At 40.7% G+C, this 13838-nt stretch overlaps 2 protein-coding genes across 3 annotated transcripts; one reads left to right on the top strand and one right to left on the bottom strand.

The window, feature by feature from the left end:
- Positions 1–1057: 1057 nt before the first annotated feature.
- Positions 1058–4868, top strand: LOC137723399 (protein SCARECROW-like). Its single transcript, XM_068462592.1, has 2 exons — positions 1058–3516; positions 4259–4868. Exons 1-2 carry the CDS (start codon positions 1487–1489, stop codon positions 4716–4718), a joined length of 2490 nt encoding a protein of 829 aa, XP_068318693.1. The 5' UTR covers positions 1058–1486; the 3' UTR covers positions 4719–4868.
- Positions 4869–5414: 546 nt separating this feature from the next.
- On the bottom strand, positions 5415–11395 carry LOC137722694 (probable galacturonosyltransferase 7). 2 transcript variants are annotated; one of them, XM_068461754.1, is made up of 10 exons: positions 10734–11395; positions 10578–10609; positions 10418–10468; positions 10269–10328; positions 8287–8449; positions 8143–8201; positions 7729–8030; positions 7062–7419; positions 6450–6968; positions 5415–6245 (listed from the first exon to the last, which is right to left on the bottom strand). In XM_068461754.1, exons 1-10 carry the CDS (start codon positions 10876–10878, stop codon positions 5967–5969), a joined length of 1968 nt encoding a protein of 655 aa, XP_068317855.1. In that variant the 5' UTR covers positions 10879–11395; the 3' UTR covers positions 5415–5966. The 2 variants fall into 2 exon arrangements, with proteins under 2 accessions (XP_068317855.1, XP_068317856.1); XM_068461755.1 differs by lacking the exon at positions 10418–10468.
- Positions 11396–13838: the final 2443 nt, after the last annotated feature.

The raw sequence follows: 13838 nt of genomic DNA on the forward strand, positions 1-13838 counted from the left end.
TCTGACAACTAAAATTGTTTTTTTATCACGTATGATAGAATAACTTAAGGCATGCTTGAGACTGCTTCTGAAAGGCTTGAAGTTTTTTTTTTTTTTTTGACTATCGAAAGTGCTTGTGACAACGTTTGACAAAGAACTTGAAAGCGCTTCTAAAAAGCATTTGAAAATGCACTTTCAAGTCCTTTTCTAGAAAGCATTTGCGATTCTTATAAAAGATTTCAATTCTAAAGCCTTACGAGTATAAGTGTTTTCTAAATAATCAATCTCAAATGAGCCTTATTAGTCTGGAGATGTGATTATAGTTTTCCTCAACATGCTTCGAAGTATATTAGTACGTAGCACTTGTAGCATAAGCGTTGATGAACAAAAAATTCTTCCTATAGAAGCAGTCAACGACTAGAGAAAGTCCATTGTCCCATGAATAGTATAAAATACCAATTTCAAAATGCGCTTATGAGTAGAAGTACTTCTAGTTTATAATATAAACAGTTCTAATTTTGTAAGAGTATTGCTAGGTAGATTAAATTTGTAGACTAAATTTACAAACCAAATGATGTGTAACCAATAGAAATAAACACGTTAATTAACACTTACATAATAATCTAATCATCAACTTTCTTGTCATTTAATTAACTAAAATTTTAAACTAAATTTGCAAATCAAATGATCTGTCACCAATAAGAAATAAGCACGTTAATCAACACTTAAGTATAATTCAATCATCAACATCCACATCATTTAGTTTACAAAATTTGGTTTAGAAATTTGGTCAACGTAGTATTATCCATTATTTAATCCATTAGAGACAAATTAGAAAGTTAAAACAAAATCAAAAGAAGGGTTTAATTACTGGATAATGTTAAGGAGACTAAATTTATAAATTAAATTTGTAACCAAATGTTATGATTATTGATGATTGAATTATTATTTAAATATTTATTATCGTGCTACACGTCATTTGGTTGGAAATTTAATTTAATACTTTGGCTGACCTTGCATTACCCATAATTAAATTCATCCATCCGCAAACAGACGTTTAGATAATCGCCATTAATCCCATTCTCCCAGCACGAGCAACCCTCTCGCCACCCTCTCCCTCCCCTTTTTCTTCTCGGTTCTGAAAAAATCCCAGATGCATCCAAGCGACATAGCTTCGGCGTACTTACATTATTTAAACTAGCTTACCACTTGGGAGTTGGGACCTCGTGTTTTGCTTTGAAATACTTCGAGCCAGAGAGAGAAAGACACACTGTGAGAGATTTAAGAGAGAGAAGAAGAAGGAATCCCAAGGCCGCTGTCCCAATCTTCACACCGTTATCTGTTTGGGACATTGCAATCCCCCTCCTTCCTCCCATTGCCAAGATCCCATTTTTATTACCAACCCAATCCATGAAGAAACCCAAACACCAAACACCTTCTCCTCCCTTTGTCCCAGCACTATTTAGTCCCGTTAGGTCGTCCTCCAGGATCTCCAGTAATCTTCTCAATGGCTGCTTGTGCTCTCCTCGGTGACAATGTCGGCGGCCACATCAGCGGCAATGGCAGCAATAAAAACAACAGCAGTAGCCACGGTGGCGGTGGAGGAAGCCCTTCTTGTCCTATGAACAACAGCACTACCAATTCCAACAGCAGCAGCGTCGAGCAGCAGCCAACCAAGATGGTGAGAAAGCGCATGGCGTCCGAGATCGAAGTCCAAACCACCCCGACAAGCAGAACCGCCGGTTCGGACTACTTCCAGCTCTCCCGCCGCGGGATTATTAATAATAGTCCGCCAGTCCAGCCGGTATATCCAAACCCATATCAAAATCCCAACCCCAGTAAAGTGAATAGTAGTATGTTTTATCCCAACTACTCCACTATGCTGTTACCCGTACCATCGTCCACAAATTTGACCGTTTTGACGTCAGCTGGTGGGGCTTTATTGTCACCTGCTTCTCCTTCCCCTTCTCCTTCTCCTTCTCCTTCTCCTTCTTCCGCTGCAGCAGCTGGCAGCTGGGGTCCTATCGATCCATTGTCGTTTCATCGCCCTCTTCCGATTCAGCCGACGACCACCACCACCCAGATCACTACCACTCCGGCCGTTTGTGGGTTTTCTGGTCTGCCCTTGTTCCCACCAGAAAAGACTCCTCCTTCGAATCCTACTACCGCTGCTACTACTATTTCCGCCATGGAAGACGGCTCCTCTGCCGCCACGGCATGGATAGACGGGATCATAAAGGACCTCATCCACAGCTCCACCAACGTCTCCATCCCCCAGCTCATTCACAATATTAGGGAGATTATCTTCCCTTGCAACCCCAGCCTCGCGGCTCTCCTCGAGTACAGACTCCGGTCCATATCCGAGCCGCCGCCGCCTCCTCTGCCCCTTCCAGTCCCGAGCTTTAATCCGACCCCAATCCCAGACATGAGGAGTAGACAACAAGGTGGTCCTGGCCCCGGGGCTCTTAAGCTCAATCTGGACTCTGGTGCCCTACATGACGTTGCAATCTTCAACACATCAACGGCGGATAACAATGACTTGTACTTGCAGTCCTGGTCTGGGGGTGGCGGAGGGGTTGGGCTGTCCCTACCCCAACCCAACCCTACTCATGTCCCTATGACCTGCAACCAAACAAACCCACATCACCAAAGCCCTTCCTTTAATCAGGCAATTCATCAAACACAAGACAAACAATTAGAAAACTCGTCATCCTCTTCCCCTGCGGCGGAGTCCACCACCCCAACCGCTGCACCCGCACCCACAACCGCTACCGCCACAGCCCCGCCGCAACCAACAACCTCAGCAGTCTCCCTACTCAGAGAGAAAAAAGAAGAGATGCGGCAGCAAAAGCGAGACGAGGAAGGCCTACACCTCCTCACCCTCCTCCTCCAATGCGCGGAGGCCGTCTCCGCAGACAACTACGACGAAGCCACCAAAATGCTCCTCGAAATTTCCGAGCTCTCCACCCCATTCGGCACCTCCGCCCAGCGCGTCGCGGCCTACTTCTCCGAAGCCATGTCAGCCCGCCTCGTCAGCTCCTGCCTCGGCATCTACGCCTCCCTCCCTCACTCCTCCGTCCCCATCACCTACACCCAAAAAATGGTCTCCGCCTTCCAAGTCTTCAACGGCATCAGCCCCTTCGTCAAGTTCTCCCACTTCACCGCCAATCAGGCGATCCAGGAGGCGTTCGAGCGGGAGGACAGGGTCCACATCGTCGATCTCGACATAATGCAGGGCCTCCAATGGCCCGGGCTGTTCCACATCCTGGCCTCCAGACCCGGCGGTCCTCCATACGTCAGGCTCACCGGGCTCGGGACCTCAATGGTGGCCCTGGAGGCCACGGGAAAGCGGTTGTCCGATTTCGCAGACAAGCTAGGGCTTCCGTTCGAGTTCTTCCCCGTGGCGGAGAAAGTTGGGAACTTGGACCCGGAGAGGCTGAATATCAGCAAGAGAGAGGCTGTGGCGGTGCACTGGTTGCAGCATTCGCTTTACGATGTCACGGGTTCCGATTCCAACACGCTCTGGCTTTTGCAGAGGTAACGTCTCTTCAATCCAGTCCAATCCATTCCGATTGATTTCTTGCTTTTCCACTTTTCTGGGTAAATATATCATGAAAATTCGAACTGGGCTTCTTTTGGGTTGCACTTTTTGGTGTCTTCGATCGATGTTGGTGATCAAAGTCTCGAACTATAATAAACACTAGCTAGCGCTGACTAATTGTTAAACAAATAATGTTATTGGGTTTAGATCAATTGCAACTTTCATGCGCATTTCAAATCTAGTAGCTGCAAAAAGCTGCACCTTCATAGTGGGAAGCAAGCAAAAATTAAAGATTTGATTTTTTTTTTTTTTTTTTTTTGACCTTTTAACAAAGTGATATTTTGAGATTCTAAACTTCCATTTTCACCGCGCGGTTTATTTCTGGTCTTTAAATTGAAAAAGTTAGAAGGAGATTTAGAAATAGAATTAAACAAAAGGACGCTTCGGAAGAAAATGAGTGTTCGAAAATAATTTCTGTATTCTAATCTATGGACAAGATTCAAACTTGGAAACGTTTATGATCCTAGATTGAAAAACTCAAAGAAGACTTCAGAAGTAGAATTAAACAAGAGTGTGCGTCGCGTTCGGAAATAATTTCCACATCTTAATTCACGGGCAAGATTCAAACTTAGGTAGAAGGGTCGGACTAATGTCTCATGGCTGCATATTTTATTATATAATTCAGCACATGTTTATATATGAATTGTTTTTTTTATTTTTGTGTTACTATTGATTCAGATTGGCGCCAAAAGTGGTAACGGTGGTGGAGCAAGACCTGAGCCACGCTGGCTCGTTCTTGGGCCGGTTTGTGGAGGCCATACACTACTACTCTGCCCTGTTTGATTCCTTGGGAGCGAGCTACGGCGAAGAGAGCGAGGAGAGGCACGTGGTGGAGCAGCAGCTGCTCTCCAGAGAGATTCGTAACGTTTTAGCAGTGGGCGGGCCGTCGAGGAGCGGAGAGGTGAAGTTCCACAACTGGAGGGAGAAGTTTCAGCAGAGCGGGTTCAGGGGCATTTCCCTGGCGGGAAATGCGGCAACTCAGGCCACCTTGCTGCTCGGGATGTTCCCTTCCGACGGGTACACTCTGGTGGAGGACAATGGGACTCTCAAGCTTGGGTGGAAGGATCTCTGCTTGCTCACCGCTTCCGCATGGCGGCCACCGTATCATGCCGCCCCAAATCCGAACCTTCACTACTGAGATGCTTTTGTCCATGTATGTATCAATATGATGTTTCGTCAGGGTGCAGGGTTTTAGGCGGTTGCTGAGTTTGAATGTATTATCTTGTTATGCTTAATTACCATCATTACCCCACTTTAAACTTTTTTTAATTGAAATCGATTTTGTGTTTTGGAAGAATCTTGGGTTTTAGGGTCTATAGCCTTCGGGCCTGACTAGGGGTACTATGGGATTTGGGTAGGGAGAGACTAGGCCTTCTACCTTCATGCCGCATTACTAAGTCTGAAAATTCTCTCTCGCACATTTTTTGCCATCGGTGAACGGTTGAGATTTAACTAAGTGAGATATGGTTAAATCTCAACCTTTCATTATTGCCGTCAGGCTTCCGGCCTTTGCCAAAACTCTACATTGTTGCCTCGCATTTTAGTCTAGTCTATCTCAGTCCTTGTGTGGTGATGATCCTCCAGGACCAAGTTATGCTTCTTAAGTTGTCGAAAAGCATATGCTACTATCTTACCACGTTTCATTAACACGTAACCCAAACCCTGTCATGGGACATCATTAAAAATGCAAAATTTCGAGTGGTATCATTCTCATTTCTAACGTATCTTTCGCTTACTAAACACACAAAGAATGAAAAAAAAAACAGTGGACGCCGACGAAAGTGCAACTAAACATGTAAGACCCGAGATCTGGAGAGGAAGATGAAGACGACAACACACAATTTTGACAATGGTTAAATTGATTTGTTCAGAGAAAAACAAAATACAATTTATAAAGGAATTAGTCCCCTGATATCACCTAACAAAAACAAAATTGAAAAAAATTAAATAAAATAAAAATACAATATGGTAAATGAATCACGTTGGACAAACAAATAATAGCTACCACCCTTTCCTGCGTGTACACAACTATTTGAACAGCTTTCCTCTTAAGCAAACAACTTCCCCTTCAAAACACTTCCACCGGAATTGTCCGTCAGATCACCCTTCGTATTCCTAATGCGGTAACCTCAGAAGCTTCAGCTGCCATCCCGGGAGCTTCGTCCTTCTGCTCTTTCCAGAAAGAAAAATAAAATTTTATGAGTCTTTTATTTACCAAAAGAATTACACTTATGTGTGTGAAACTTGGGGCGGGCATCACTTCCTCGCCTTGGAAGCTTTGATAACAAAATTCTCAGCACCCGAAAAATAAGGCATCCATCGGTTAGTGCTTCTGGAGCCCCGTGTTTCATATAACCTCTGGTAGTGAACACGGACAATCAGCTCATCATGAATTCACATTGCAGTCGCTCAAGAACTGATCTTCTCGGTTCAGGAAAATCTTCCAGTAACTTTTGTATTTTGGGATCCCTAACTCAAGCCAAGGTTTCATCTTCCCGTTATAGTGCAACACTGCGGCTTTCTTTATCGGATAAACATCTATGTTATAGTCATGACCTAGCCCAGAGAGAGCCCATGAACCATCAAGAGGATAAATCAAGCCCCGAAAGGTAAGCAAGCTTGCATGTAGAGCAGCGGCTTCATTTCCCCCCTCTTGCGTCGTCCCCTGCTCATGCAAATATGTCAGAAAATGTGAATGACAATAATGGTTTTGAATGACATAACATCTCACCAAAGACGATGAAACCCAAAGAGGTCAAGCATTCCATCCCAACTCTAAAAGTGAATGTTTTTTCCCGCTCTTTGTTAAACATTGATTAAAAAAATCACAATGAATATAGGTATTAGGTGAACTTAAGATGTCACTGACCTCCGTTACAAACTTTTTGTAAGTTTCAGAGAGATCGAGCTTTCTCCACTTAACCAGATCAATCACATTCAATCCAGACATCCAAGCGCATGAATTTTTATCGAAACTGTTCTTGCCAAGAACGCTCTTCAGCAGACTTAACTTCACTGAGCACAACTGCACAGCAGCATTAACTTTCCCTTCCATGTTGAGGCTCCATAGAGCAGACAAGTCCTGCTGGACAACAACATCATCATCCAGAACCACAACTTTCTCCAAATTCTGGAATATCTCAGGGAGAAGATAGTGCGAGTGAGAAAAAGTTGATAAGTATTCTGTTCTGGATTGGGCATCAATGCTATAGGAAACACGGAACTCCAAAGGCAGTGAAAGATATAGTTTGCGGTTGTCTAGATTAAGCTGCTCAATGTTTAACACCTCAACCGTTGCTTCCTTGTAAGTATTTCTGAAAAACCAGAGTTTCATTGCAAAGTAATTCTCTTGATCCGTGAGCACGTGAAAAACCAGTTTCCCACTATCCTGAAACATAAAAAAATTTGTTAATTGGAGTCATCACAAGAAGTGAAGCTAACTAGCAGCAAAATACATACAGAAGAAAGAATAAATACATACTTTTGCATGCATTACAGTTGAGTTGATTACAACTGAGGATGCAAGTACGTTAGTGGAGAATATGACATAGTGCTGGAATGCACGATTAACGTATTTGTCAGCCAGAGAGGAGTCGGTATTGTCAAGAGGAGATCTGAAATATTCCACAGTCAGTCTCATTGACAGGCAATGGTGGCTCTTTGGCATAGTCTGGACAGCAAGTTGGTAGAGAAAGACACTTTGTTTCATGTGGAAGTTCGCTTCATCCTCAGTCATATCATATATTTGTCTCAGTTTCTTGTCAACATTATTACAATCCACGCGGAATGTTTTGGCTTTGGCTATTGAAGCTTGCAACCTCTGTAGCTTCTTCTCAATCCTGATGAAACAATTGGCATTGTGCTTAGTTCAATGGGGAAGCTCGAAACATTGTCAATAGCCCATGATGAAAGAAATCTAAGAAAACCAGTATAGGACTGTCCCAGAATAAGATTAAAAATATAAAACAGCAGCATAATCTTGTAAGAAAGAAGGAATGAATTATGAGAACTTGTGCATTTTCAAGGCGATTTTGACAACCAAATTCAACCAGCAGATCTTAAAACGTCAATTGTAAGTACAAACCCTTTTTTGTTGTCATTGAATGAGCAGAAAATGGGAATATAAAGGAATAGTTTCCATGACTTACTGCAGGGGAAGATCAACATCTGTAGTACTTTCACTAAGAACACGCTCCACCTCCTGAATATTTTGTCTCAACTCACGAGACAACTTGTCCCGTGATGGAAGTTTCGCGATACTAGGAAAATATGCTCGAGCCACAAATAGTTGATCCTTCAATCTCTTCACCATAGCATCCTTCATGTCTTCTCTATGTTGTTCACGCCAACGGCAGTAGCTCCCAAACTTCAACTCGCATGATTTTCCACTTTGATCCACACCACCTTTCGCATAATCAATGATTTGAGCTGAGTCACCAGCTTTAGAGTTCTGCCACAAAGATCCAAATTAAACAGAGCAGAAGGCAATAGCTCTACAAGAACAGAATCCGTTAGCATGTTAATCAGATTCCAAGGAAAAAAGATGGCCGATTCATGCATACATTTTCAATGGGAAGTGAGTGCGGACCATCATGAGGTGGAGCTGAAACTCCTGCAGTTACTGAAAACAAAATTCGAGTTAGAATCTATTACGTGGCAAGTAAAAAGGATAGACAAACCTTAGAAGGCGTCGAACATTAACAGGCCTTTTGATTGTTCATTGCTGTGGACGACACTGGCTTGTTCATTGTTGTGAACGACACTGGCTTGTTCATTGTTGTGAACAACACTGGCTTGTTCATTGTTGTGAACAGCACTGATATTTTTGGTTTCATTTTCAGCTTTATGTGAAATATTCTTTAGTATATCCTGGCACAAAACAAATAAAGGTAGAGAAATCAATCAGATCATTGAAGACTTGAGATGCCTGAATCACATCACTCAAATTATTGACCGTGTTTGTAGACCAAATGAATAAAATATTGCTGCAATGGTTCCTATAGGCCTTAAATGCCAAACACTAGAGTCAAAAAATTAATTCTCATATCATGGATTAGTGAATGGCTGCCTTATCCCAAACCACAATAACCTGGATAGGCAGGTGTTCCTAAGATACAAATTCTGTTAATTAGGCAGCAACTATGAAAGACTGGGAAGACCCGCGAAATAAATAGAACCACAGATGGAGAAACTAGTATGGTAAATTATAAAGATATTTCTTCACTGTGGATCTTTAATTTTCTCATCTCAAAGACAGATTAAATGCCAAGACTTACAGAAAAAAATTTGTATGTGCCCATAATTAGTTTTCAGATTCTACGAAGGTACATATATCCTACAGTTAGAAACATAGAACATAGGGCCACAGATTCCACCATCAAGTACAATCAATGTCTTAAAAGGCTCGCCTCAGGGCACGCCTAGGCACCCTGTGAGGCTGGGCTTGAGGGTTGCCGCCTTTGTTTTGAGGGAGTGGGCGGAAGGCGTCGCCGGAGCCGCCTAGGCGGCGGAAGACGCCGCCAGAGCCGCCTAGGTGCCCCTCAGGGGAATTTTTTTTTTACTCCCAAACCCAAATTTTGGGTAGGGTTTTAACTACCTCATACCTCTTCCTTGCACTATCATCTCTCTGCCTTGTTTTCTTATTTTATTTTTTATATAAAGGATGTGTGTGCCGTCTGCGTGCATTGTTATGTGTGCTCATTGTGCTTTTCATCCTCTATTTTATATATATATATATGTGTGTGTGTGTGTGTGTATGTATTTATAATATATGTGTGTGCTCAGGGTGATTATTGATTAATAATCTTCTTCTTTTTTAATATAATACATGTGTACACACAGTGTATATATTAAAAAATTTAGGTCCCGTCCCGTGAGGCTTCGCCTCACACCTAGGCTGGGCTATCCCTCGGACGCCTCGCCAACGCCTCACGCTTTTAATACATTGAGTACAATTCACAAGAACCAATCAAAAGCCTATGATGTTTGGTAACTGAACAAAACAGTTGTACTTGTCCTAATTCGAAAGGAAGTGTCTATTGGTTACTATACTATTTATTCCTCAAGCTCCTGAACTAAAAAGTCTAAAACACATCCTGAAGAACTCTTAGACGTGTTAGAATAATTCAAAGCCCATTGGCACATTAATCCAGTTATTGGATCTAGCCAACGCCTAAACATAGAGAAAGAAAAATCAAAACCTGCTAACTGCATGTGACTCGTTAATTTGTTGTGATGAATTAAAGTGTACAGTACTCGGATACTTCAGAGCTTATTTTGTATTATTGCTGTATTTTCCCATAGTTTTAACACTTTTTAGAGGACCACGCCAAGACTTAAAAGTTCTTAGATGACCCGGCTGGATGAGGAAGTTGATGAATACCATATGTAAATTCTTTCCGGCCCCTTACACATTAATAGTTAAGACTTTCCAGCATCACAACTCTTAAATACATAAACAAATTCCTAGCAGAATTTATCTCAACGAGACACAATGTCTAATTTTGAAGAATTTTAACACGTAAACATTGCCCTTATCAATAAATATCACACATTTCAGTAGCATTTGTCTGGAAGCTAAGTGATGTTTCATCTACAAGCCTATTTCCCTATAACTAACTAAGCATTGTATCAAACGAAAAGCAGCGGTACCATAAAAAACCTAACACCAGAGCAGTAGGCAACGAACCTTTGAAAGGGTTGGTGTGAAATTTTTCACGAAATCATCTACATGCTTCGAACCACCCCCCTGCAAGAAACCAAATAATCAGTAATTTATCTTCACCAATGTGTTTCTACCCATGAATTCGATTTACAAAGCTGGCTAGTATAGTTTACCCCTAACAGATTAGAAGCATTTATGATGATTTTTGTACCATATCCTCCAATCTGACACCGATTCGAAAATTCGAAAAAAGAAAAATAAAACAGATCAACACCAAGAATGTAGGATACAGAAAACAATTCCAAATTAACAAAACAAAGTTCTAGTTCTTACTGAAGGCGAATTTCGTTGTTCTGGTACATATCCTGCATATTATGAACAAAAAGAACAAATCGAGATTTGAGAGAGATCCAAAACTACCATTGCAAAAGCAAAATCGGATCTGAGAGAAACAGATCTAGAGAGAGAGAGAGAGAGCGAGACAGTTACCGGGAGGGTGAAAGCCATTGTGAAGGCCGAGAAGGAAGAGAAGTGGAACGAGCATGGAAAGAAAAACCAGACCCAACACTCCAATCACCAACCCCTTCCATCGCCGCTTGCCGGAATAACTACCGCCCGCAACCCCGCCCTTCATTGCTCCGCCAGCCCCTCCTAATCCGATTTCATTGCCGGGATTAAGCACCGAATCCACCACAATCAACCACAATTAACACTAATCCTCCTCCTTCTTCTTCTTCTTCCTCCTCCTCCTCCTCCTCCTCTGGTTGTTGTTGCAGTGTCAATATCAAATGCGAAGTCCCACTCGCACTCCCAAACGCCGTCGCATCAACAAGTGAAACGCGGTGCTTCCTCTGTGGCATGAATCATCATTTCTAATGATTTGATTGGTTGTTTCTGAGCTCACTGTCTCTCTCACTTCGATTCCGAATCAAAGGCTGGATGGGATGGGATTGCACTGGATTGGACAGTCCGGCACGGATTGGATTTTCCTACTTTTAGCACAACAAACTGTGATCTTGTTCTTCCTTTTTTTCTGAAAAGAAAAAGAGAAGAAAAGAAGAGCTTACCGTTGTCTCGGGCTTTTTGGTGGGATTAATTTTATTATCCCTTGCGGTTAGTATTTATTTATTTTTGTTTGTTATTATTTTTTGGGTCAGATCCAATTCTCTTACGTTTGTGAGGATGTCACTCATCATTGGACTCCTCTTCCTATTTATAACGCAAAAATAGAAGCAATCTCCCCCGTATATATATACAGACGCGTAACGATGTTATTTTACATTTGCTTTTTTAAAAAAGAACATAGGCTATCTACAGTAATAGAGGGCTAACATAGTGCTTAATTATGTTTTAGCCCATCAAATTTTAAGACTAGGCTATAATTTATTTCTCTTGATATTATATTACTTTACAAACTTAGTCTATTTTGAGGCTGCATGTTGCATCGATGAGGCCAAACTTAGCCTTATTCTCTTTAGCCTTTTGATTAGCTACTAATTTTGTCCATTTTAGAGCTTAATGTTGCCTTAGCCCCTTGACCAGAGATGACCTCGTAAAACGAGTTCTTCGTCACCTTAGCGTTTTAGTCCAATGTTATGCTTAAGTTTCCCTACACATGACTCATCAGAATGAAATGCAAAATGACAATGAATTTGTTCCATACAAGTTATTCTCGTGTATTTGGTACGGGTGTATTTTTTTTTCCACCCAATAAACTATAGAGTATACACTTGTACATTATTTATTACATACTTTTTTAATTGTTTCAGTTCTATTTATGTTTTGTGGTTAGTTATGCTGTCTAAATTTCAGAAATGGCACCCAAATACAAAAATAGAGGCAGTTGCTTGCCCGATGATCTATTAATTTTCTCGATTTGTTAAACTAGTCTTTGTCTTTTAATTTTTTTTTTGTCGATAAAACAGTCCTTTTATTCTGGTAAAAATAAAATAGTGTTCCTTGATTTGGATGATAAAATAAATCTTTATCATTAGCTACGTTTTTATCAGATTTTGCCTCGTATTTGAAATCGAACAATAGGGGGGGAAATTAATTTTAGAGAGAAAAGGATGGAAGGATCGCTGGTAGATAATTTAATAAATGTTAGAATCGGGTAATTAAGGTATAGAAAGATTGTTAGAACTCGTTTGAGAGTGCTTTTAAAATAACGGTTGAAAGCGTTTGTAGAGAAAATATTTTTAGATTTCAAAAGCACTTGACGTGCTTCCTTGCAGGAACCGCTTCAAGTGTTTTTATAAGATTCACTTATATTTTTATTAAAAATGGTTTCAAAAGAATTTTTACCAAAAATGTTTTCAACTATTTTAAAAGCTTCCAAACGAACGCTTATTTGTTGATGTATGCTTGCTCATATTTTCATTTTTTTTTGTTTTTTTTGTGAAAATGTGATTATTGAGTAACACTCACCCACTTTTGCGACCATTGAGTTTTACACCATTTGTAAGCAATTTCACCATTTATTAATTTACATAAGTATTTTTATTGAATATTTAATCTTGTGAAGTAAGTGGTTTTTGTGTTAAGTTCTTGTATAACGGCATGAGTTCAAACTATATCGGTAGTTAATCTAACAAATTTATCGTTTGACCAAAAAAAAAAAAAAAAAAAAAAAAAACGTAAAAATCAACCAAAAAAATTTTGTGACCACGATCAGTTCCGTTTTGACAGTCGGAACATCTCTGAAATGTCCTACATAAAATTTTAATCGCAAACCCGATTACAAATCGGGAGTGTTAGCTCAAACTTTCAGTAAAAATGCAACCGTTGAGTTTTCAAACAATCTTTTTCCTGGAAGTAAAGTAGTTGCGGCCGTCCAACAACCAAACTAATTCAACCGTTTTGGTGTATTTCGGGAAAAGAAGCCAAGTCATATAGATATAACTACCAAATTCAGAAGTTGATCAAAAGTGAAGAAAAAAATGTTGGTCGCAGAAACGAGCCTTGTCTTTGAAAGATATGTCTGAAGATTCGACGACGCCGGAAAACTTCATGTTCCCGTTGAGGGTCAGGGTTTCGAATACGGTTCTTCCTAGGGCTGCAGTTGCAGCGTTCGGGTTGCGATTCATTGATGCGGGATACAGTGGAGACTGGTCGAGGACTGGAGCCATCGCAAAAGAGAGTGAGGAGTTGCTCAAGGTTGCTGCATTTGTAGTTGTTCCCTTATGTTTGTTCTCATTTTTTTCTTTTCCAAAGAAGTTGAGGACTGAATTTTTAAGATGGGATTGTGTATACTTAGAAGTGTGGAATGAAATGATTATCTGAATTTCAATACTGCTAAAAGTGCTTTTATTAGAAGAGCGTCAAAATATTATTAAATTCAAGTGCTTTTTGAAAAAACAGTTCGAAGTGCTTCTTATCATAAGCACTTTAAGTTTTTCTACCTTGAAGAGACTGTTTTTATAGGGGAGCAATTCTGCTAATAAGGTTACAAGTGTAAACATGTTGAAATTTCTACTATATATTCAAATGATTTATTTAAGTGCTTTCTAAAAAAATACTTAGGTACGCTTCTACAATCGTGCTTAATTGTAAGTTTTTATGTCAAATGTGGTCACTAGTTAGAAACGTTATCGA

This window comes from Pyrus communis, chromosome 17 (assembly GCF_963583255.1).
Source record: "Pyrus communis chromosome 17, drPyrComm1.1, whole genome shotgun sequence".
In the NCBI taxonomy this organism is placed as follows: Eukaryota; Viridiplantae; Streptophyta; class Magnoliopsida; order Rosales; family Rosaceae; genus Pyrus; species Pyrus communis.

Excerpts from the sequence above, each read along its gene's own strand:
- LOC137723399 (XM_068462592.1), top strand. The coding sequence starts at position 1,487 with ATGGCTGCTTGTGCTCTCCTCGGTGACAATGTCGGCGGCCACATCAGC. Across the intron at positions 3,517-4,258 it reads ACGCTCTGGCTTTTGCAGAG|ATTGGCGCCAAAAGTGGTAA; the intron begins GTAACGTCTCTT and ends CTATTGATTCAG.
- LOC137722694 (XM_068461754.1), bottom strand. The coding sequence starts at position 10,878 with ATGAAGGGCGGGGTTGCGGGCGGTAGTTATTCCGGCAAGCGGCGATGG. Across the intron at positions 10,329-10,417 it reads ATGCTTCTAATCTGTTAGGG|GGGGGTGGTTCGAAGCATGT; the intron begins GTAAACTATACT and ends GGTTTCTTGCAG. Across the intron at positions 8,450-10,268 it reads TCACACCAACCCTTTCAAAG|GATATACTAAAGAATATTTC; the intron begins GTTCGTTGCCTA and ends GTTTTGTGCCAG.